Below are 23,275 nucleotides of genomic sequence, written 5' to 3'. Positions count from 1 at the left end.
CAAAACATAGCAGAGGTTCTATTTGATCTTTCGCTATTTAAGAACTAAAAATCATTGTAATGCATTTGTGTCTATAAGATCTTAATTTTCTATTTAATATAACTTTATATAATTTTAGGTTTATAAGATTATTAATCTTAAGTATGAAAAGATTTCAATCAACAGAGAATCAGTGTTCACCTGTGTGACTCAGACAAAGCTTTCAAACTTATTTAATATCATGAGACAGTAAAATTTTTGATTTTTTAATTAGTAATACTTGTTAGATCAGAGCTACAGAAAACTGTAACAAGTCCAAGATTGGTGTATAATGCGGTGATTGATCATGGAAAACGACACATTAAAATCTGAATAAAAATTGGAGGGTGCTTAAACATGATGTTTTGATTTAACATTCTGTTACCACCATGGTTTAAATAGTACCAGGAGGAGAACTCGCATACAAATTAGGAGCTGGGGTTATCCACTTGGCCCCTGAAGCTTGTTCTACCATTGAATAAGGTCATGGCTGATCATATTGTAAACTCAGGTCTGTGATCGCTTTAGCACTTTGCTTATCTATTATGTATACACATCTAATTTAAAAGCATTTACAGAGTATGGGAAAGAGAGTTTTAGAGACTCTAAATCTTCCAAGAGAAAAAGTCATTCACTTTATCTCTGTCCTAAATGGAATGATTCCTTATTTTTAAATAGTGACTTCTTAGTTTAGGTTCTCCCACAAGAGGAAACATCCTTACTGTGCTAACCCTGTAAAGACCCCTCAGGGTCTTGTGTATCTAGGTCAAGTAATTTCTCATACTGTGAACTTCAATATATGCAAGCTTTGCCCATCCAAACGTCCTCCTAAGGTAACCCACCCATTCCACATGTTTGTCGAGAAAGTCTTTTTTGAATGCCATCCAATCTATTAGCGATCTTCCTTGAGTAAAGTTAGTCATGTACCTTGTACTCCAGATTTTTTCCTGTGAGCACCCTTTCTGACATAAGCTTCGTTCTTTTGTATTCAGTTCCCCTAGAATTAAATTATAATTTTTTGTTAGCTTTCCTGATTGCATGTTGTACCGACATACAGACTTTTTGTGTCTTATGAACTGGATCACTAAGGTCTTCCTACAAATGGATTCCTTGGTCCACAGGTATTTCATTAACAAGCATCACAGTCTTGGATATCTTTGTAGAATAGCTCAAGAAGAAATTCTCTTCAGGATTCAGTTTATTATGGTTGAATACTGCCTGCAACAAATTGCTGGGACATGCATTGGCCATGGCTGTTGAAGCTGTCTTTTATTTTAAGCATCCATGTTATCACTGCTTTGCAGTACCAGTGCGGTGACCTGTTTATCAGGGGCAGAAAAAACATATTGCTTCTCCCATAATTCCTGACACAAACTACCACACTCCTGGATGTGGAGCGACATGGGACAACATATGCTGGAGTCTGGAATAACAAACAAGACAGTGGAGAATCTCAGGAGCATTTTTGGAGGGAAATAGATCATTGGCATTTCAGGTCAAGAACTCCCTTCATCTGGACTGAAAGGGTAGAGGGGATATGGCCAGTATGAAGAGGTGAGGAGAAGGGCGTTAACTGGAGCTGGCAAGTGATTGTATCTGGGTAAGGGACAGTGATAAACATATGGGGGAGAGAAGAGTGGTAGCAGTGACAGAGGCTGGGAGGTGAGAAGTGGAGACAATAAAAGGTAGAAAATTATAGAATCTGATTGGAGGGAGGTGGGAAGGCTCATGTGAACAGTGAGCAAAGGGACTCAGTGGAAAGTGTGTGTGTGGGTGCTAATCTAACAATTCCCACCAATTATCTCCTCAGTAGTTTCAACTAGGTTACTGGAATATGCTGGTATTTGGAGATGTTTTAGGATATCAGAGTACCTGAACAACAGCTCTGACCTAAGCTGATGCCAATTTGCCACTGCGATGACTACTAACCAAGGAGTTTGCAAATGAGCAGTACCTTGTCAGTGGTATGAAGTGAAACTTCTGGCTGAACAACATTTTTAAACAAAAATCTGCAGGGAGTCTTCAAAGGAACACAGAATTTGCTTTGACTGTTCATCAGAATAAACCTTCTTTGCAACTAGCCACATGGAGCTTAAAGGGAATGGTTTCTCTTGCTTAGTGTATTAATTGGATTAAAATTTTATCCTATACAGCTATGTTTGAGACTTCATAATCTCCTTGCAATGGGTGATTTATAACAGAGTCCCTCAATCTCCTGTCATTGCAATTACCGAGTCCATTTTAGATGAATACAAAAAAAAATGGTTCTAATTTAAATGTACAAAAATCTGGAGTGAGCTGTGTACTAGCTACAAGGCAAGGAATTAGCCCTGCTATGATGACCCTGAATAAGAGTTTGTGGGAAACCAATTGTAGCTCCTTTTGATATCCTCTTATGTCTTCTACATATGTACTTCTCCCAGTATCCTTTCACATTTAATCTTTAATCTGCAGGTGAAAAAATTGTACCAGCTGCTTTGATTTGACCCATCTCTAGAGAAATTTGTTGGAGTGCTAAATCAAAGATGATGTCAATATGAACTAACTTAATTTCCAGAGGAGTGAAATACATGGCAAAACAGGAATCTGAATTTCTGTGCTAAAAAGCAAACTCGGAAATATCCCTGCAGCATTCAATGTTTGGTTCTTGAGAAATATGACAGCTTTTGTTTACGAATTTTAAAAACGATTAACAACATTGCATGCAAAATATGCCAAGAAGCAAACTCGCTGGGTAACTTGGATCATAATCATCTGCAGTAGTGATAATTGCTGCAGGGCAGTGGACTTAATATTGATAAAAACGCTTTTTGTTTTCTTCTGAATTAATGCAACATAATGTGTCCATTCCCATTTAGGGTGATGCATTCATCTATGTTTTTGTCTGTTTCTAGTTTGCTCTCTCTCTCTCTCTCTCTCTCTCTCTCTGCCTCATGGCAGGCCAGAGACTCCAATAACTGAAGAATCCTATTGTGCACTAGAAATAGGGGGCTGTGAATTTTGAAAGTTCTCTTTCAGTTGTGAGAGCTTTGATGCTGTTTAATCTGACATTTGTTCAGGTCACATAGCAGGAAAGAGGAGGGCTATGTGAATTCATTGTGCTGCGCAATCTGCAATTAATGGACTTTTTTGTTCAAACATTCCAAAATATCTCAAAGAAAACATAAATTTAAACATTAGAGTGCCAGCAAATCTGCTAAAAATGTTTAGTTGTTTGCATTGTATGTGATAGAATGATATTTAAGGTTTAAAAAGGGAGTACTAGTATTATGTGTGTAAGATATTTGTCTTCTGGAATTGATGTGACATGTCTGAGCCATTGTGATATCTGCTGATTGCCAGATATGTAGAATGCAGATTAATAGGAATATTATATATTAAATATGTTAAAATTTCAGATTTCAATAAGTCTACTTCAATGTACAAGTATACTGAATATTGACTTTCCTATTTTACTAATACTATTACGAAAAGGCACTAAAATATTTAAATAACAGGTGCTATTTGCCTGAAACCTTGTGTCTCATTTTGTAATGGATTCAGTCACTCACATGGAAATAATCTATCAGTGCAGATTGAAATAACCCAGGACCGTTTGAAATATCTTCCTATAATGGACTGTGAAACCTGCAGTAAACATTACAGTGGATGGTGATGAAGTGCAGAGATCAAACTGAGGGCATATGTGGTTTTCTCAAGAGACTTAAGTATAGGCTGTGAAAGCAGTCTAAATGTGCAGAACTTGTCATCGCCCTAGAATGGTAAAGTGAATACCTAGCGTGCACAATTTAAGAAAAAAGCAGATCAAAAAATATCTAGCATCTGGTTTTCCCAATCAAATCTTTACTGTTGAATATTTAGTTCTTGTTTTGAAATGCGTGTTTTTGATTCTTGTCATGTGTTCTTATGCCAATAACTTTCCAATATTCTGTGTTTCATTGTTAATGCTGGCTCTCTGGATTCAGCTTCAGAGACGAGAGCAATCTTGCAGAGCCTACGTTAAGGTAAACCTAGCCATGGCTTTATTCTATCCAGTCATTTCACTGTTCAAGAACCCATTTGTACAGTGGCATTGCTTCTGAGCTCTGTGTTCCCCTGAGGCTTATTGTCTGCTTAAATTATCTGCCTTAATTTTGTTGCTGTGTTAGTAGGCTCATAGAATTAGACAGAAGGTGTTCGTTTTCTTTTCTTAAGCAGTCCTTTCTCTGCATATCGCTGCCCTTGGTAATGGCTGCACTCCCATACCAGGAGCTATTACAGAAGCCAAAAAAAAAATCCTCATTCACAGCAGCCCAACTATCACTGTGTGCGGTTTCCCATTGTAGTAACCTGCTGTTACTAGGCCCCATGTGCAAAGCATGACTTTTTTATGTGTGAAAATTGGTGCGAAAATGAATTTTTTATGGTGCAGTACCTATAGGGAAATTACCTTACATTCTTTATTTGCACGCGAATTGGCTGTAATTGCTTTAATATTAAAAGGTTAATTGTATGTAGTCTCTTTGCATAAGCACAGGCTACCACACAAATGCCAGTCTTCATGATTTCTCCTGAGCTGTTTTTCACATTGAAGTAGTCGAATGCAGGCATTGACGAGGACAAGGCGCTGGCTTCATAAGGGAATAATTTAGCCCTGTTTCTCTGATGATTTCACTTAGGGTCTAATTCAGAGAGACGATGTGGAATATTCTTAGCAATTTTGGGCCCTGTATCTAAGGAACAATGTGCTGGCCTTGGAGAGGGTCTAGAGGAGGTTCACAAAAATTATTAGAGGAATGAAGGGCTCAACATTTAAGAATGTTTAATGGCTCTTGGCAGGTACTTGATGGAATTCAGAAGAATGAGGGGGAAAGCTCATTGAAATCTGCCAAATACAGAAAGCCCTGGATAGAGTGGATGTGGAAAGAATGTGGGCTGGTGTGGCTCTTACTGGGAGCTGTCCAGGTCCAGATCATGGGCTGATGGATGATTTGGCTTAGACATTTGGGGTACAGGTCAGAAAGAGAGAGGGGTTGGACTGGGCAGTTTACAGAGTAGCTGAACCTCCACCAAGTGAAAAGTGCTCCATCAGACTCACAAGCAGAAGTCTTGTCTCAATGAGTGGATGTCCCTAGTCTCTGAAACCACTGGTTATGATGAAATATTAATTAAATGAAGATAGAAATTCTCAACCAGTAATCCAAACATGTAGCCTACTTCCTCTAAGCACATTCTCTTTTGTAATAGTAATTGAGTGGGTTTCCCCTAGTTTATTCCTGACCCTATTTTTTTTCCTTCTTAACCTCTGACATGTCCCAAATTTAAAGGTGTTTTTGTTCATCACCTTGTGTCTCTTCTTCTGAGCTAACTAGCAGTATCAATGTGACTTTTGCTTTGCTTAACCTCCATGCTACCATGTTGTCACCTAACCAATTTATTTGTGGAATTTGAGGAATTGTTACTCTGCATCACAGGTGGAATGTTTTGGGAGCAGCCGGAGATGGCCTTCCAGTCAACAACTGTTTGCTTGCTTGTACCATGATACATTAAACTAAAATGCCATGTCTGGGAAAACATCAAGAAACCTATTATCTCAAGCTGAAAGGAAAGGGTTCTTTTAAAATTGAAGTCGGCGACACTTGCAATTTCTTCTCCTGAACATGTCTTTTTTTTCTTGCTTCTATTTCACAGTGTTTATGAATGTCTCTGGTCATGTATATCTGCTATTTTTTTCCCCTGTGTTTCTCACTCATGTTGCTGACACATTCTTATCATATACTTGGTGAGAAGAAAATAGGTCAGTCAAAAAGGGCTTGGGTGTTTCAGAACTAAAAGCAAAAGGTGCATTTGGAAAACTGGAGGGGGCAGTGGTGTGATCCATTTGGAAAATTGTCATTTGGGGTGACGGAATCCAGTGGTCACCTGAGACTCCAGTGTTGATGAAGCAACCATTAATGTAACCTATAATAATTTATTCTGAATGAATTAGTTTTCGTGGATTTCAATTGTTAGTAAATTTCAAGTAACTGATTTTCCAACAGAGAATTTGGGAACAAAACATTTCAGTTTATTGTGACAGTTTGAGATGAGATAGGAATGGAATAAAGCCATTTTCAGATTTTTCCAGCTAATTTGTTTTTAATCAATTTGGGTAAAGTTTATAGTGAAATCAATTTTGACTAGCTTAATTGTGACCTGAAGTAATTGTCAGCTGGCTGTTCCTGTGACATAATAGCTGCATTGGCCTGTAAATCTCCCCAGGTGCTACCAAGACAAGGTGGAGAACCTGAGAATAAAGTTGTTTGATCATGGCACGGACACACATCCTAATACTTAGATATTAGTTGTAGGTCAGTGGTGAGTTACCAGATTGTGGGTTCAACTTCCACCCCAGAAATTCAGGTTACAATTGGAAAAGAAACCCTTAATCTCATTGTAGATGCCTTCCTCTAGTAAACACAGTACAGAATACCCCACCTGTCTTCTCACATACTGAAGATCATGCTGCACTTTCTAGAAGGCGAAACAAGCGATTTTACTTGATATCCGGGCCAATTCTTACCAGTTCATTGACTCAATTGACAGCAGATTTTCTGGCCATCTTCAGAATACCCTTTGTGGCACTTTGGTGTATGAACCAATAGCTGCTCTGCCCACATTCCCACAGTGACCACAGGATCACTTCCAAACAGTGGCTGGTCTCTCCCAAAGACTGTGGCTTCCAGCACATTCTCTGCTTCCTCCACCCTTTAGGGATGCCTTTTCATCCACATTGTCCCCGTGTTCAATGGATCCTTTCCTATACCACCTGACTCTCTCCTGAATTAAGTCAGTGTTTAAAACCTCAGTTATCCACTCCAGTGTTTACATTGTTTTGCTGTCTACCTTTGTCCATTCACCATGTAAAACAACAGTGTTGTCCAGTGATAACTTGAATTAAAGTAAGACTACTCATTTGGAATATTTTATTTCAGCTCATTTCTTATTTGTATTACATCATGGTGAGAAAATATGTTTCATAAACAGTTCTGTTCTTTTTTGCATCAATAAGCTACCAACATCTCTGACTTCATTCAAAATTTTACCAAAACATTTGGATCATTTTTTACATCTGTGTTGACATGGAACATCGCAAATAAAAAGGGGCAGTTGGAAAGTGTTCAAGACACATGGGCCTGAATACATTTTCAAATCCAGAGAAGTATGATGCACACAGGGTTTGAGAAAATGGCTGTCAGTATACACTTGAATATAATGTGCAGAGAAATATTGCGTTTCCATTGTGAAATCTGACTGATAAGAAAATTGAGCTATTTCTGCTTATTAAGATGCTCAACTGTTATTTTCTATTCTGTTGCTATCACGTTTTTGACTTGTGTTTGATATGCCCTTCACTAAAGGAAACTGAAATGCTATTAAAATGCTTACAGTGTATCACTCTGTCCTGAGAATGAAATGGCTTTATTTAATGGAAACGTCATATTGCTCCACAACAAATATCAACAGTCCAGCCAGCCTCTCTGCACCATGATTACCAAAGCAATGGCTTCTTACCTGGAAGAAAAACAAAGCAATCTTCCTTTCTGTTAGCCTGCTGAACCTAACTCAGATTAACAGTTGTCTTTTATCGTAAACACCCAACACAAAAAGACCGTATTCAATCCATTAGTGTGTATTGACTGTAAACATTATAAAACCTGGATTCATGCATGAAGTCTTCTGTGCATGTGTCTTACCTCAAACTGCATAAAAAGACCATTATCACTGATGCATTGTTCTAAAATGTAGTGTTGCTTTCATGCTGTGTTACAGGCATGAGAGGCAGTCAAGAGTGGCAATGATTACCTTCTCATCTCTGTAGGGCCCCATTTGTCTTCCACTCCATACGTTGTGTTTACCTGAATCCACATCTGCCCTGAAATGGGTTGTAAAGCCCTGTATCACTCTTTCTCTTAATCTGTAGGCCATGGTGGCGACAGTCAACAACCTCCTGCAGCCGCAAGCTCTGGATGCTTGGAAAGACCTGATGACCAATGATCAGCTGCGAGCAGCCACCATGTTACTTGACACTGTGGAGCAGGGAGCCTTTGTCCTCGCTGACAACCTACTCAAGACTGACATAGTGCGAGAAAACACAGAAAATATATGTGAGTACTGTCAATTTGATATTTAAAACATATGTCTGGTAATAAATCTTACTTGAGGTAATTACAAAGAGAAACTTAATGGCCCATTCTGCCCACTATACCTTCAATGGTTGTAGAAGTTATTTGCACAGCCTGACCTCACCTTCCTCTGCTGGGACTATAACCCTTTAGGTGACAGCTCTTTAAATAGCCTTGTACTGCATGGAGCAACTAGGGTTGTTTTCTCTGGAATGGCAGAGGCTGAGAAGGAGACCTGATAAATGTTTATAAAATTATGATAGGCTGAGATAGACTAGACATCCAGTATCTTCCCCAGGGTTGCACGTATTTAAGATAAGACAGGGAAAGTTTCAAAGTAGGTGTGTACTGTGAAGTTGTTATGCAGAGAGTGGTGGTTACCTGGGACGCACTGGCAGGAATGGTCGTGGAGGCAGATACAATAGAAGTACTTAAGAGACTTTTAAATAAGCACATGAATATGCAGAGACTGGAGGAAAAGAACCACTTGCAGGCAGAAGGGAGTCAATTTAATTAGGTGTCATTAGCTTAATTAATTCAGCACAATATGGTTGGGCAAAGGGCCTGTTCAAAGTTCAAGGTAAATTTAATATCAAAAGACATATACGTCACCATATACAACCCTGAGATTTGCTTCTTACAGGCATGCTCCTTAAATCCGTCATAGAATAATAACTTAATAGAATCAAGGAAAGACTGCACCAAATGGGCATTTGAGCAATGTGCAACAGACGACAAACTATGCAAACACAAAAAATGATAATAAACAAATAAACAATAAATATTGGGAACATAAGAGGAAGAGTTTTTGAAAGTGAGTCCATACATCCTGGGGACATTTCAGTGATGGGGCAAGCGAAGTTGAGTGAAACTATCCCCTCTGGTTCAAGAGCCTGATGATAGAGGGGTAATAATGTTCTGGAACCTGGTGTGAGTCCTGAGGCTCCTGTATCTTCCTCTTGATGGCAGCAGCAAGAAGAGAACATAACCTGGGTGGTGGGGGTCCCTGATGATGGATGCTGCTTTCCTGCCACAATGCTCCATGTAGATATGCTCAGTGATGGAGAAGGCCTTACCCGTGATGGACTGGGCCATATCCACTACTTTTTGCAGGATTTTCTGTCAAGGACATTGGTGTTTCCATACCAAGCTGCATTGCAGCCGGTCAGTATACTGTCCACCATACATCTAAGTTTTAAAAGTTATGCTGAATCTTTGAAAACTCCTAAGGAAATAGAAGCGCTGCTGTACTTTCTTCATAATTGCTCGTGTGCTGGGCCCAGGACAGATCCTCTGAAGTAAAAACACTGAGATGAATTCCCTCCAATTCTGATACTGCAATGAGGACTGGCTGATGGATCTCAAATGTTCTAAGTTTTAATGTGATGAGGGTTTCTGCCTCCACCACTCATTCAGGTGGTGAGCTCCACATTCTCATTTCTCTCTCAGTTAGAACATTCCCTCCTCTCTCATGCCGCTTGATTCCCCCTTTTGTATCCTTCTGCAGAAGGAACTAAGTGCTTCCCATTGTAAGGGGGTTTCGATTTTTATGTTACTGCGGAGGCTAATTAAAATGGCGTTTTTGTTATGTTAATCTGGGGAATGCGGCTTTGTTGTGCTTTAACGCTGAGAAAGTTTGCGCTAGCAGTTTATTGTGGTTTAGAGGGTGATAAGAGGGTGCTATTAACCAATTGGGATAGTTGTTATGGTTTTGGTGTATTTGAAGATACTGAATGCGCGGGGTTTTGGGGCAGAAGGCGGGAGAGCGAGACAGAGGATGGACCAGGTGCTGTGAGTCCGCTAACGGGGTCGGACCCCGAGCGGGACGTTCGGCGAGGAGACGGAGACAGACTCGTGTGGAGCGTCTGGTCGACCACCGTTGTTGGTCCCAGGCGGCCGGTCGAGGTGGTCCGAGGGGGTCACAGGGTGAAGAAGAAGGTCCTTGAGCTCCAACGGTTTTTGTGCACGAAGAGATTGAACTTTGATAAGTGTGGCGCCTTTTATTTTCCTTTTATATTTTATTCTCTTTTAATTATATAGTTCCAGTAATATCTATAAACTGTAAATCATTTAATTGCATCTGGTGTAATGTCTGTTATTTGGGCGGGGTGGGGTACCTCACACAGCATCCACACAAACGAATTACCCAGTTTGGCGGGGCCGAGGCTGTTTCCCTAGACGACAGTGAGCCGAGCGACCCTGAGGGTGGCCAGGGGGCTACATTGTGGGGGCTTTGTCCGGGATGCTTGAGTCTGTTGGTATGCTGTGTGGGTGCCCTGTTTAAATCTGTAATGTGTGTCTCTGTGGGTTATTTGCTGTTGATTGCTGTATGCGTTGTGGGTGCGGTCTTTGTTCGAGTTCAGACTAGCATTGACGAGTTAGAGGTGGCACTCGGGGCTGTCCATGAAGTTGGGAGAGAGAGGAAAGAGTGGTCTGATTTGGAGGTAGAGTCTGCGAATAAATGTTCTAGCTCTGGCAGGCTCCGCCTGGCGCTGGGGATAGTGTCCACCCCAGGAGGGGCGGAGACATGTGAGACGTGGGCGGAGCGGATCTCTCAGTTGTTAGATGAGTGGCAGTGCTTGGTTGAGGGAGAGCGACAGGGATTGGTTGAAAGTTTGAGTAGGCGGGCTGGTGACGGTGTTAGAGCTGTCAGGTTCACTTACACCGGAGTGACAGCTGTCAGTTATTTGAAAGAGGGGGGAAAGTTTTCAGTGTGTCTTCTCTGGCGAGGAGGCGGCTAAATTGCTTGTAGTGCCAGGGGGATCATTTCAGGGGATCAGTTGTTCAGCTGATCAGAGAGGTGTCGGGAAACTTAGTGGAGGCCCAGTCGGGGTACGGCCTGCGGTCTCTGGGGAAGCACGTTCCTAGCAATGTACCACTGAACTTCCGCAAGGAAAAGACCCTATTCCTGAAGGCTTAGAGGGGCCACGCCCCAGGGTGTCGTTATGGATAGAGGGAAGCGATGCTAAACCTATCCTCGACCCTGGCGCACAGATCAAGTTGTTGTACAGTTCGTTTTACAACCGGTGTCTGAAGCATTTATCCTTGACAACCACAAGGGCACCGGAGACTTTGGGTACCAGTGCCGGTAATTATCCAGAAGACGATGATTGGTTAATGACCCTGGAGTTCATGGAGGCATTTTCTGGGCACCCAGCGTGTCGAGTTGCTTCTGAGGACGTGTGTAGCAGCCTTGAGCCAGTACCGAATTTAAACGAGACCCAGCGGTGGTACGGCTTGGGGAAAGTAGCTGAGGGTGAGACCCTCTTAGTAGATGCTCCGAACCACCACGAGGGAGGGGAGTTGACCACTGAAGACACCTCAGTGAGAGAGAGGTCGCGGCAACTGGACCCTGGCGGCGTGGAAGATGAAGGCAGCGTGTGTGTGGATGATGCGACGTGGTTTAATGTGCTGCATCTGAGGGGTGGATGTTGCCAGATCCTGAGGAGTGCGGCTGTTGAGCCGAAGATGGCCATTACTAGTTCCCTAGGATTCTTCCGATCCGAAAAAATGCCCAAGGGCATATCCGGAGCCCCTGCATCCTTCCCGCGGGACATGAGGAAAACCATGGGGGAAGTGAAGGTGTGTGGAGTTTTGACGTATGTGGATGACTGCCTAGAGCTTGGATTCGCCTGGGGGGACTATGAGGTGAGGCGAGTGGCTGAGCCCGGGCGACCGAAGCGAAGTGTCAAATGTGGAGGAGTTTTTGGCCGGAGGAGTTTGGTGCAATGTGAGGAAAATGACCCGACATACCAGTTGAACTTCCTGGTGTTGGGACAGACGGTGGTGGACCGGGGGATGGAAACCCAGGTCGTCAATCTGAATGAGACACAGGGAAGAGAGGGGATTTGCACCGCACTGCGGTCATATACTGATGAATTAATCCAGCGAGAAGAAACAATGACCCACCTTCGAAGGGATCAGCAGAAACTCAAGACGTCCATTCAGAACAGATTGGAAGATTTACAAGTTGGGGAAGATCAAGGAAGTGTTCTGACTAAGGTCAACAGAAAACCGAGAGCCCAGGGAGGGGAATTTGACTACACTCCCGAGGAGGTAAAGAAATGGAGGACAGATCTTGGAAAAGGGAGGCGGACGCTTGAAAGGAACCTGAAGATGACTATCGCGAGTTTAAATGAAGTGGAAAAACTGAAAGTTGACCTGGAAGATGTCCTCAGGAAGAAACAACCGGAGGCTGAACATCCTTTAACTGCTGCTTTTCAGGTCAGGGTGGAAGAAGCTGGTGGGGTAACTGCGTCCCAGTTTGAGATGGCCAGGAACCCTGAGTCAGATCTGCTGAGGCTGTGGCGAGAGTTGAAGGAGTCCCCGAAGAAGCTGATGTCTCGACTGCAGGAGGCTGTAGGGGTAGCCCCAGCTAAATGTTTCAGTTTGGAGAAACTCAAACAGCAGCTACCGATGGAAGGAATGAGGGAGGATACAGATTCGAAGGAAGATGTGCTGCACATGTGGTACATGCTGTCTTTCGCTAACTTCCCCGTGATTGAGGAAGAGACCTTTGGCCCTTCTCCCACTGAGTCAGGTGTAGTGGGGAGGGCTAGCTGTGGGCAGTCTGAGTTACGGCAGGATCAGGAAGGAGGAGAGGTGGGGCCCCGACCACGGGACAGGGGGCTCCGAGCTGTAGTGGTGGCCTGAGTGAGAGAGGAGTTGGCAAGCAGGCCCGAGGTATCCCTAGTAGTGTCTGAGCCTTGTGGGTTTAGGTGAGGGGGTACGGAGGTCTCAGAGGGTTAAGAAGCTCCCAGATAGGTTGGCCTATTTAGCGCCCGTGGGACGGGAGTAAGGTCCACTGTTTGGGGAGCACTGTCACTGTGTGTATCTGTGTATGTGTGTGTTGTGTGTCTGTAGGACTGGGTGGCGAGTTATTTAGAAGTCATGAGGACATGACTTTATTTGGTGGGGGGAGAGTGTAAGGGGGTTTCGATTTTTATGTTACTGCGGAGGCTAATTAAAATGGCGTTTTTGTTATGTTAATCTGGGGAATGCGGCTTTGTTGTGCTTAAACGCTGAGAAAGTTTGCGCTAGCAGCTTATTGTGGTTTAGAGGGTGATAAGAGGGTGCTATTAACCAATTGGGATAGTTGTTATGGTTTTGGTGTATTTGAAGATATTGTATGCGCGGGGTTTTGGGGCAGAAGGCGGGAGAGCGAGACAGAGGATGGACCAGGTGCTGTGAGTCCTCCAACGGGGTCGGACCCCGAGCGGGACGTTCGGCGAGGAGACGGAGACGGACTCGTGTGGAGCGTCTGGTCGACCACCGCTGTTGGTCCCAGGCGGCCGGTCGAGGTGGTCCGAGGGGTCACAGGGTGAAGGAGAAGGTCCTTGAGCTCCAACGGTTTTTGTGCACGAAGAGATTGAACTTTGATAAGTGTGGCGCCTTTTATTTTCCTTTTATATTTTATTCTCTTTTAATTATATAGTTCCAGTAATATCTATAAACTGTAAATCATTTAATCGTATCTGGTGTATTGTCTGTTATTTGGGCGGGGTGGGGTACCTCACACAGCATCCAAACAAACTATTACCCAGTTTGGCGGGGCCGAGGCTGTTTCCCTAGACGACAGCGAGCCGAGCGACCCTGAGGGTGGCCAGGGGGCTGCACCATTTTTGTTGAAAATGCTGCTGTGTTTTGCACACCTTCATTGTCTCCCCTCAGCCTTCCCTCCTCCAAAGAAAATAATTCCAACTTATCCAATCTTTTCTCAGAGCTACAGCTTTCCATTTCTGGCAATTTCTTTAACTAACTAAAGTCAGAACAGACTTCTGGAACAACTCAAAGGCTCAAGCAGCATTGGAGTTGTTCAGTGGACCGTTTTGGTAAGATGGTGCACATGACGACAGTGGCTTCTCCGAGTTCAACCAAAGGTGAAATTGTTTGTCCTTTACCTAATTTCTTTCATTGAAAGACACTGGTGAATATTCAGAACATCTAATGCTGCAGGTCTATCCCATTAATGAGTTGTCCGATAGCAATGGAGCTGGTCCTACTGCATGCCGTCCTGTTCCCTTCACCTGTTGCGTACTATTGTTGTGCGGAGGTGGTGCGCAGTCTAACAAACAGTACAAATGATCTGGCACACTGACCTCTACCTTGCCGAGGCACGGCGACAACTCGCGGATACCTCCTCTTATTTACCCCTCGATCATGACCCCACTAAGGAGCATCAGACCATTGTCTCCCACACCATCACCGACTTTATCCGCTCAGGGGATCTCCCGTCCACTGCTACCAACCTTATAGTTCCCACACCCTGCACTTCCCGTTTCTACCTCCTACCCAAGATCCACAAACCTGCCTGTCCTGGCAGACCTATTGTCTCAGCTTGCTCCTGCCACACCGAACTCGTTTCTGCATACCTCGACACGGTTTTATCCCCCCTTGTTCAATCCCTTCCTACCTATATTCGTGACACTTCTCATGCTCTGAAACTTTTCGATGATTTTAAGTTCCCTGGCCCCCACCGCTTTATTTTCACCATGAATGTCCAGTCCCTATATACATCCATCCCCCATCAGGAAGGTCTCAAAGCTGTCTGCTTCTTTTTGGATTCCAGACCTAACCAGTTCCCCTCTACCACCACTCTGCTCCGTCTAGTCAAGTTTGTCCTTACTGTTAATAATTTCTCCTTTGGCTCTTCCCACTTCCTCCAAACTAAAGGTGTAGCCATGGGCACCCGTACGGGTCCCAGCTATGCCTGCCTTTTTGTTGGCTTTGTGGAACAATCTATGTTCCGTACCTATTCTGGTATTGGTCCCCCACTATTCCTTCGCTACATCGACGACTGCATTGGTGCTGCTTCCTGCATGCATGCTGAGCTCGTTGACTTCATTAACTTTGCCTCCAACTTTCACCCTGCTGTCAAGTTTACCCGGTCCATTTCCGACACCTCCCTCCCCTTCCTAGATCTTTCTGTCTCTGTCTCTGGAGACAGCTTATCTACTGATGCCTACTGCCGCCTACTGACTCTCACAGCTATCTAGACTATTCCTCTTCTCACCCTGTCTCTTGCAAAAATGCCATCCACTTCTCGCAATTCCTCCGTCTCTGCTGCATCTGCTCTCAGGATGAGGCTTTTCATTGACGAAGGAGTTGTCCTCCTTTTTTTAAAGAAAGGGGCTTCCCTTCCTCCACCATGAACTCTGCTCTCAAACGCATCTCCCCCATTTCACGCACATCTGCTCTCACTCCGTCCTCCTGCCACTCCACTAGAAATAGGGTTCCCCTTGTCCTCACCTACCACCCCACCAGCCTCCAGTCCAACATATAATTCTCTGTAACTTCCACCACCTCCAACGGGATCCCATCACTAAGCACAACTTTCCCTCCCACCCCTCTGCTTTCCGCAGGGATTGCTCCCTACGTAACTCCCTTGTCCATTCGTGTCCACCCCCCCCCGCATCCCTCCCCACTGATCTCCCTCCTGGCACTTATCCTTGTAAGCGGAACAAGTACTACACATGCCCTTACACTTCCTCCTTCACTACCATTCAGGGCCCCAAACAGTCCTTCCAGGTGAGGTGACACTTCACCTGTGAGTCAGCTGGGGTGATATACTGCGTGCGGTGCTCCCGATGCGGCCTTCTATATATTGGTGAGATCCAATGCAGACTGAGAGATCATTTTGCAGAACACCTACGCTCTGTCCGCCAGAGAAAGCAGGATCTCCCAGTGGCCACACATTTTAATTCCACATCCCATTTCCATTCTGATATGTCTATCCACAGCCTCCTCTACTGTAAAGGTGAAGCCACACTCAGGTTGGAGGAACAACACCTTATATTCCATCTGGGTAGCCTCCAACCTGATGGCGTGAACATTGACTTATCAAGCTTCCGCTAATGCCCCACCTCCCCCTTGTACCCCATCTGTTATTTATTTATGTACACACATTCTTTTTCTCTCTCTCCTTTTTCTCCCTCTGTCCCTCTCACTATACCCCTTGCCCATCCTCTGGGCTTCCCCCTCCCCCTTTTCTTTCTCCCTTGGCCTCCTGCCCCATGATCCTCTCATATCCCTTTTGCCAATCACCTGTCCAGCTCTTGGCTCCATCCCTCCCCTTCCTGTCTTCTCCTGTCATTTTGGATCTCCCCCTCCCCCTCCCACTTACAAATCTCTTACTACCTCTTCTTTCAGTTAGTCCTGACGAAGGGTCTCGGCCCGAAACATCGACTGTACCTCTTCCTAGAGCTGATGCCTGGCCTGCTGCGTTCACCAGCAACTTTTATGCGTGTTGCTTGAAATTCCAGCATCTGCAGTTTTCCTCATGCTTGCGAGTGCAAATGAATGTCTTGGGAGTTTCTATTGTGATTGCAAGACCCTGTTGGACATTTGAACTGTAGAATACTGCAAGTCTGGTTCACTGGTTCATTGGTGAGACCGATGGCAGGCGAGCCGCTTTGCCTTAACTGTTGAGTGGACCAGGCTTTCATGTCACGGTGTCACCTGATGCAGCTGCCCTGGATAGGGGATTCAGGAGGTGGTGTGGGAGAGGGCAGGGGCCTCTGTTGGCACTGGAATCCATATTGAGTTGGGGGCAGTTCGCTGCCCACCCCCCCCACCCCCCAGTGCTGCCTTCCAGTGTTTGCTTGGCGAAAGACAAGCTGGACCAGGACAGCTTCTGTGCACCATCAGCCATGACACTCAGGGGCTTGAACTGTATTTTTTTTCATAACTGTGTTTTTTTTCTCTGCTATCATAACTATACATATACACTGTGTGCTGTTGGTACTGTCTTTCACACGTTGGCCCTGGAGAAATGCTATTTCATTCAGCTGTATTCATGTGTGTGGTTGAATGACAATGAAACGAACATGAAGGGGCTATTTCTCTACCACCAGAGATGTTGCTCAACCCAATGAATTCCTCTGGCAGTTAGTTTTTTTTTGCTCCAGGTTCTCGCATTTGCAGTCTCCTTTTGATGTTAGAAATCTGAAATAAAATGGGAGAACGCTGGTGATACTTAGATCAGGAAACACCTGAGGAGAGAGAAATATAGTTAACAGTTCTGATAAAGAATCTGATCATCTATTTAATCAATAGTCAAAGAATACAATCATATATTTATTAGAGACATTTATGTGGATTTACCTGAATTGTTAGAGTTGCAGAAAAGTTTGACCAGTGACTCAATCTTTAAAAGTAATGAGGCTTGTACTTAACATATTAAACTGAGTAATTTGTCCCTTGAATCTGCACCAAGTAGATTTATTCCATTTTTTCCATTTCTGAATATTTAAGAATTTTAAATTATTTAACTTCTTAATCATTTTAAATAATTTTATTGTTCCCTTGAATTCCAATAGTTTTTTATATCTTTCTGAGTGTCAAGGACCTTAAGAAACATTCAGAGTAGTTTTCAATATGACAGCCAGCAAAGCTTGAAGCATGGCTTTGTGTGCTGTCAGAATGTGTCCTGACCCACACATTTGATGCATTCCCTCATGCAAGAACCTGCATCATTCTATGATCAGAGCAACAATGTTTTCAAGTTGATATTGGGAGATCTGTGTTGGGATGGTACTTGTTGTAGCAAGTGTGGTTCGCTTGCTTGATGGCAGCAGCTCTGGATCATTGCATTTATCGATAAAAGACTTTTCAATAGATTTGTTCAGTTACGTTAGTAGAAACATTTACATTGCCTTGCATTCTCATTGCAAGCAATTTATAAAAGTGTTTTCTGCAGGCTCCCTGTGGTTATACTGCCCTATATCCCTTAGGCAATGACAACTATGATCAACTAGAAGAAAATCATGTTAGCCAGTTTTTGAAATTACACCACACATGAGCAGAGTGACAGGTTTGAAAGTGACAAGACTGAAAGACTTGAATCTCTCATCTTCCACTATATTAATGAATCACGGCATGAGAAGAAGGATTCAGCCCAGTGAGTTCATACTAACCCCATTTAGCTGCAATCCATTTAGTCCTATGCCATCTCCCTGTAGCCTTGAAAATGCTTTCCTCTCAGATATTTACCCAGCTGCTATTTGAACACTAAAATTGAATCCGCTTCCATGATTACCCTGTGGCAGCACAGGACCTAACCACCCACTGCATAGATCAGATTTGAGGTGAACAGTCCAGATGTATGAGCAGGAAATGAGATTAGGTAGAAGAGATTAGTGGGTTATGCTGATAGAATTGGCTAAGGAAGTATGGAGGAAGTGTAGCAAACCATGAATGCTGGCATGGATCGATCGGATCAAATGATCATTCTGTTTTATGACATATAATACGTGCTCCTTTCACTGAGATGTTTCTGACCCCTCTTGATGACAAGATTAGGCAAATACATGATTGTGTGATTGATGTGGAAAACACTTGTCTCCTTCAAGACTGATCAACTAATCTCATGTTTTGTGCTCTGTTGGGAATTCAGTGTTGGAGGTTGCCCGATTGAGCACCGATGGATCATTAGAAGATTTACAATTTCCACAAAATGGACTAAATGGGAATTCCATCCAGCTTTCTGCAAGTACTCTGAAAAAGAATGGCCGCAATGGTAAGTCTCAGCTTGGAGCATGACAGTCAGGGTTGGAGTTTCTTCATGTGCCAAAGTGGGACTGAATGGCAGTGGAAAAATGTAACACATTTGCAGCACAGTGGTGTAGCTGGTAGAACTGTTGCCTCTCAGTCACAGAAATCCCGGTTCAGTTATGAATTTGTGTGGTATCTGAGTAGTCTATTGTGGGAGAAACTGATAAAATTGTGGGAATAACAGAAAAGAAGTGGGATTAAAACAGGATAGGAGAAGGCATACATAGTGTGCAAAAGGGCATGTTTCCTGCAGTATCTCTTGAGGACCCCATGACTCTTTTTGAGTGAGCAGGGTCCTCATCATTGCAGCCAGTCACCAAGCTAACTGAGAGTAGGGCAGGGTGTAAAGAATCGTGTTAGAAGCAGAACGACGTTCCTATTCCAGGTGTCACCAAGAGATTCCATGTCTTAGCCTTGCATTGGGCTTTTGCACCAGTGATGATTTAATTTATGGCATCAAACCCATGGCTTGCTTTGCAGTGAGATGCCTTTCCTTAGGTACATTCTCTGAAGCAAGCTGTGAAGGGTGTGGATGAATTTTAATAATTTAATTCAGGACTTGTTGAGTCCAACATCAGAGGAAAACAAGGATTTTAAAAAATATTCACAATAATAATAATAATAATAATAATTTAATGTGGAACCATTGCCTCCAACAGCCCTGGATTAATTATAAAAAGTTATTTATTTGTTGAAAAATGATGTTATGAAATTCTATCAGATTTGCAAAAGCAGTACATTGCTCATCTAATATGTTGTGCAGCTAATTTATTAATGCATTTTCTTCACTTTATAATTAAAGTTTGTAAAGTGATCATATTAAAAACAGCAATTTCAGTTTATTGGAATATTTCCCTTTGAATTACCTGCAGCATTTTGTGTGATCTCATTGGAGCTCTCTGATATGTCAAGATTACCTTAGACACTATTTGCTGCTCATTTATTTTGCAGTGCTGTCCAGTATCAGATTCACAAGGCTGACAGCGAAGCACTCATTTATTCTATCAGTACCCTGAACAAAACAACAGGCTTCTCATAATTGGTCTTTAATAAGATCTTAATAGCTTTTTTGTGGTTAATTTTCATTGAATTATTTTCGCAATAAACATGAAGCCTGGTACAGATCTTTGTTTTCATTATGTTGCTGTAGGAGATTGTTTGGCTGTTACAGAACCTACAGTTTTATTCCAGTAATTTTAGTGGAATGAAAATCAGATGGATTTACAAGAAGCAGGAAACCTTCCAACAGGCTGAAGATGTAGATACATCCCAAAGAAAATGTATAACTTCTCTATCCGCCTTGGCGCTAACCAAGAATATACACCTAGAATTATGTTTTTAAAAATGTAATGGACTATTTCCAAATAGAAATAAAATCTATATGCAGGTGCTTCAAATTAGGGTTTGATTTCTAAGCCCCTTTCACAGTTGGAGCTACTTTTTTAAAATTTCCACAAGTTGTCAAATGGAATATCAGAAATGCCAAGGATGACATGGCCTCCCATTGTTTTTGTTTAGTGTTTTTTTTTCAGTGAACTGAAGGATTGCAATTAGGCAGTTTTAATTAATGCTAAAATTATCCTGTGGCACTCAAAGGATGGCTGCTGATATGTTGTCCTTGAAAATAATAAGTGCATGTGGCCGAGGACAAATATTGTATCAGTCTTGCTCACACGAGTGTCAATTACGTACGTGGTGAAATCACTTTTGTCATTCTGGCTGATGGATGCTTTTGAGTGTATTTCACGGGGTTGACTTTACCAAGCTTTCTATTATGCAGTTTCAATTAACGTAGCACTAATATGCAACTTATTAAAAATTGACTTTAGAGAAAATTTTAGTGTTCCTGAAACTTAAGTATTTGAAGGATCAAGCCACCCTGCCTCTATCTAGTCTTTCAGAAAACCTTTCAAAGGCAGACAAAGTGAAGATTCTTGAAATCTGAAGTAGAAACAATAGTGCTGTAAATAATCAGCAGGTCAGGAAGACAGTTAAGATTTTGGGTTAATGGCAAGTTCTCTGCTTCTCTGCCACCTCTGTTTCTCCCTCCACAGATGCTGCCTGACCTGCTGAGTGTTTCCAGTATTTTCAGTTTTCATTTTACTATTATTCTGTCTGTATCTGGATCTGATTGTTTGTCGTCATATACGTACCCCAGGGTGCAATGAAATTCCTTGTTTGCATGAAGATCATAGAGTAAATGTAATGATGAATACAGATGCGACAATAAAAGCATCAAGGTACAAAGCAGCAGAATGGTGCAATCTGGATTAGTGAAAGAAGAAATACTGCAGTGACTATAATAGAATAACTGTGAAGGATAGAGTTAAGAGCATCTGCCTTTGTATAATTACTACACTTCCCATTCTGTTCAAACATCAGTAACCAATAGATTATCTCCTTATTGCAGGTGAAATAAGATTGGTTTTCGTCCTCTACAATAATCTGGGAAGTTACCTTTCTACAGAGAATGCCAGCTTCAAACAAGGAAGTGAAGCGATGTCAACCAATCACACGGTTATAGTCAATTCTCAGGTCATCTCTGCAGCAATAAACAAGGAAAGCAATCGGATCTATTTGGCGGCACCTGTCATTTTCACCTTAAAACACATTGATGTGAGTGTGTGTACAAATTAACTCATTGTTTGTGGATATCTTCCTCTCCTGTCTGAGTCAGTATCTTCCTACACTCAAGACCCAGACTGCAGTTTAAACCAGTCAACCAGCAGCAGATCATTTTGCACACTGTTTGAATAACCAGCAATTTTACTGAAAGACAGAACGTTGTCAGTAAATATTGTTACTTCCACCTTGTATCAGTTTGACTTCAATTCATTATCCATTGTCTGTCATGGACGAGGAATGCAACGTGAGGTAGAGCAACAGGGTAGATGAGGATCTGTTGTGCCTTGCTTATTTGGTAGAATTATTTAAAGCTATTGAAAATATCTAAAAATCTGACCTCGTCTTCTTGTGCTGTCAACCACTTGAGAGGTTTTCTTGACTATACAGGAATCCACATCATTGGTTAAGGGAAGTTGTGATTAGGGTCCCTGCAGAGAGTTGACCAGATGTCAGGCCATGTCTGTATTGTTGCAAAGGAACAATAGGTGTTCAAACAGGGTTCTGAATTACACACACAAAATGCTGGAGGAACTCAGCAGGTCAGACAACATTTATGGAAATGAATAAATAGTTGACGCTTCGGGCTGTGACCCTTCATCAGGACTCAGCATTAGAAATGCTTAGAACCTGGGTTCTGAATTGTCCATATGTCTGTGTTGAATTGTCCATATGTCTATGTGCTTGAAAGTTGTTTTTATCTAAGTTCTTCAGATCAATTAGTGTTGCTTAAAATTTGTCTTTCCCAGTGAAATCGTGTCATTTTTATCATATTTGGCAGCGTTTTCTTTTCAGCTTGAAGGTAATTCATTTAGTCATTAAGTTTAATGATTTGACCCTTTTGGAATATTCCAAGGAATATTACCAGGATGCTGCCTGGATTACAGAGCATGTGCTACATGGACAAATGAGTGTTGTTTTCTCTGGAGCTGTGGAGACTAAGGAAAACCTGATAGAAGTTTATAAAATTGTGGATTGGAAACAGAGTTAGGTTTTCTTTAAAATCACTGCCTTATATGACATGAAGTTTATTGTTTTTCTGTAGCCACACAGTGCAAGGACATAAAATGACTATAAGTTACAATATTAATAGTGCAAAAAAAAAGTAATATTGAGGTAGTGTTGATGGACCACTCAGAAATATGGCAGAGGAGACTGAGATGTTACTGACTTGTTGATTGTGGGTCTTCAGGCTCCTGTATCTCTGCCCTGATCAGAAGAAGGCATGTTCTAGATGATGAGAATCCTTGCTGATGGTTACTGCTTTCCTGAGGTGCTGCCTCTTGTGTGATATTCTCGATTATGGAGAGGGTTGTGCCCATGTTAGAGATTGCTGAATCTACATCTGTCTGTTGCCTCTTGTAGTTCTGTGCATTGGAGGCTCTATACTAGATTGTGATGAAACCAGCCGGAATGCTGTCTACTGTAGAGCTATAGAAAATTATAAGAGATTTTGGTGACAAACCAGATCTTCTCAAACTCCCAACAAAACAGAGCCGCTGCTGTACTTTCTCGTTGATTGCATCGATGTGTTGAGCCCAAGACAGATCCTCTGAGAGTTGACGCTCAGGAACTTGAAGCTGCTCATGCTTTCCACCACAGACCCCTCAATGAGCGTTGATGTGTGTTCTCCTGACTTACCTTTTCCTGCAACATCAGTCTACCTGCCGATCTATCTCACTCCTTGATGCCGTTTGAGATTTTACCAACAGCAGTAGTAACATGTGCAAATTTATGGATGGTATTTGAGGGCGCTGAGCCATGCAGTCATAAATATAGAGAGATTAGAGTAGTGGGTTAAGCGTACATTCTTGAGGTGTGCCTGTGTTGATTATCAAGTGAGGAGGAGACGTTATTACTAGTCTCTCAAAGAGGAAGTTGAACATCTGGATATAAAGACTCAGATTTAGAAGCTTGTGGATTAATACTGTATGATTGGC

At 42.6% G+C, this 23,275-nt stretch overlaps 1 protein-coding gene across 6 annotated transcripts in view; it reads left to right on the top strand.

Moving 5' to 3' along the window:
• Positions 1–23,275, top strand: part of LOC140197677 (adhesion G protein-coupled receptor L3-like) — a 587,218-nt gene that overhangs the window by 457,612 nt on the left and 106,331 nt on the right. For 5 of the 6 annotated variants that reach the window (XM_072257981.1, XM_072257983.1, XM_072257978.1 and 2 more), the window contains 3 exons: positions 7,961–8,144; positions 18,556–18,678; positions 21,124–21,329. In XM_072257981.1, the coding sequence (XP_072114082.1) occupies positions 7,961–8,144; positions 18,556–18,678; positions 21,124–21,329 (513 nt within the window). Of the gene's footprint in view, positions 1–3,983; positions 4,023–7,960; positions 8,145–18,555; positions 18,679–21,123; positions 21,330–23,275 lie in introns of all 6 variants that reach the window. The other variant, XM_072257984.1, reaches the window with a different exon arrangement.

Source organism: Mobula birostris, chromosome 5 (genome assembly GCF_030028105.1).
Source record: "Mobula birostris isolate sMobBir1 chromosome 5, sMobBir1.hap1, whole genome shotgun sequence".
In the NCBI taxonomy this organism is placed as follows: Eukaryota; Metazoa; Chordata; class Chondrichthyes; order Myliobatiformes; family Myliobatidae; genus Mobula; species Mobula birostris.
This window is presented reverse-complemented; position numbering and strand designations above follow the sequence as displayed.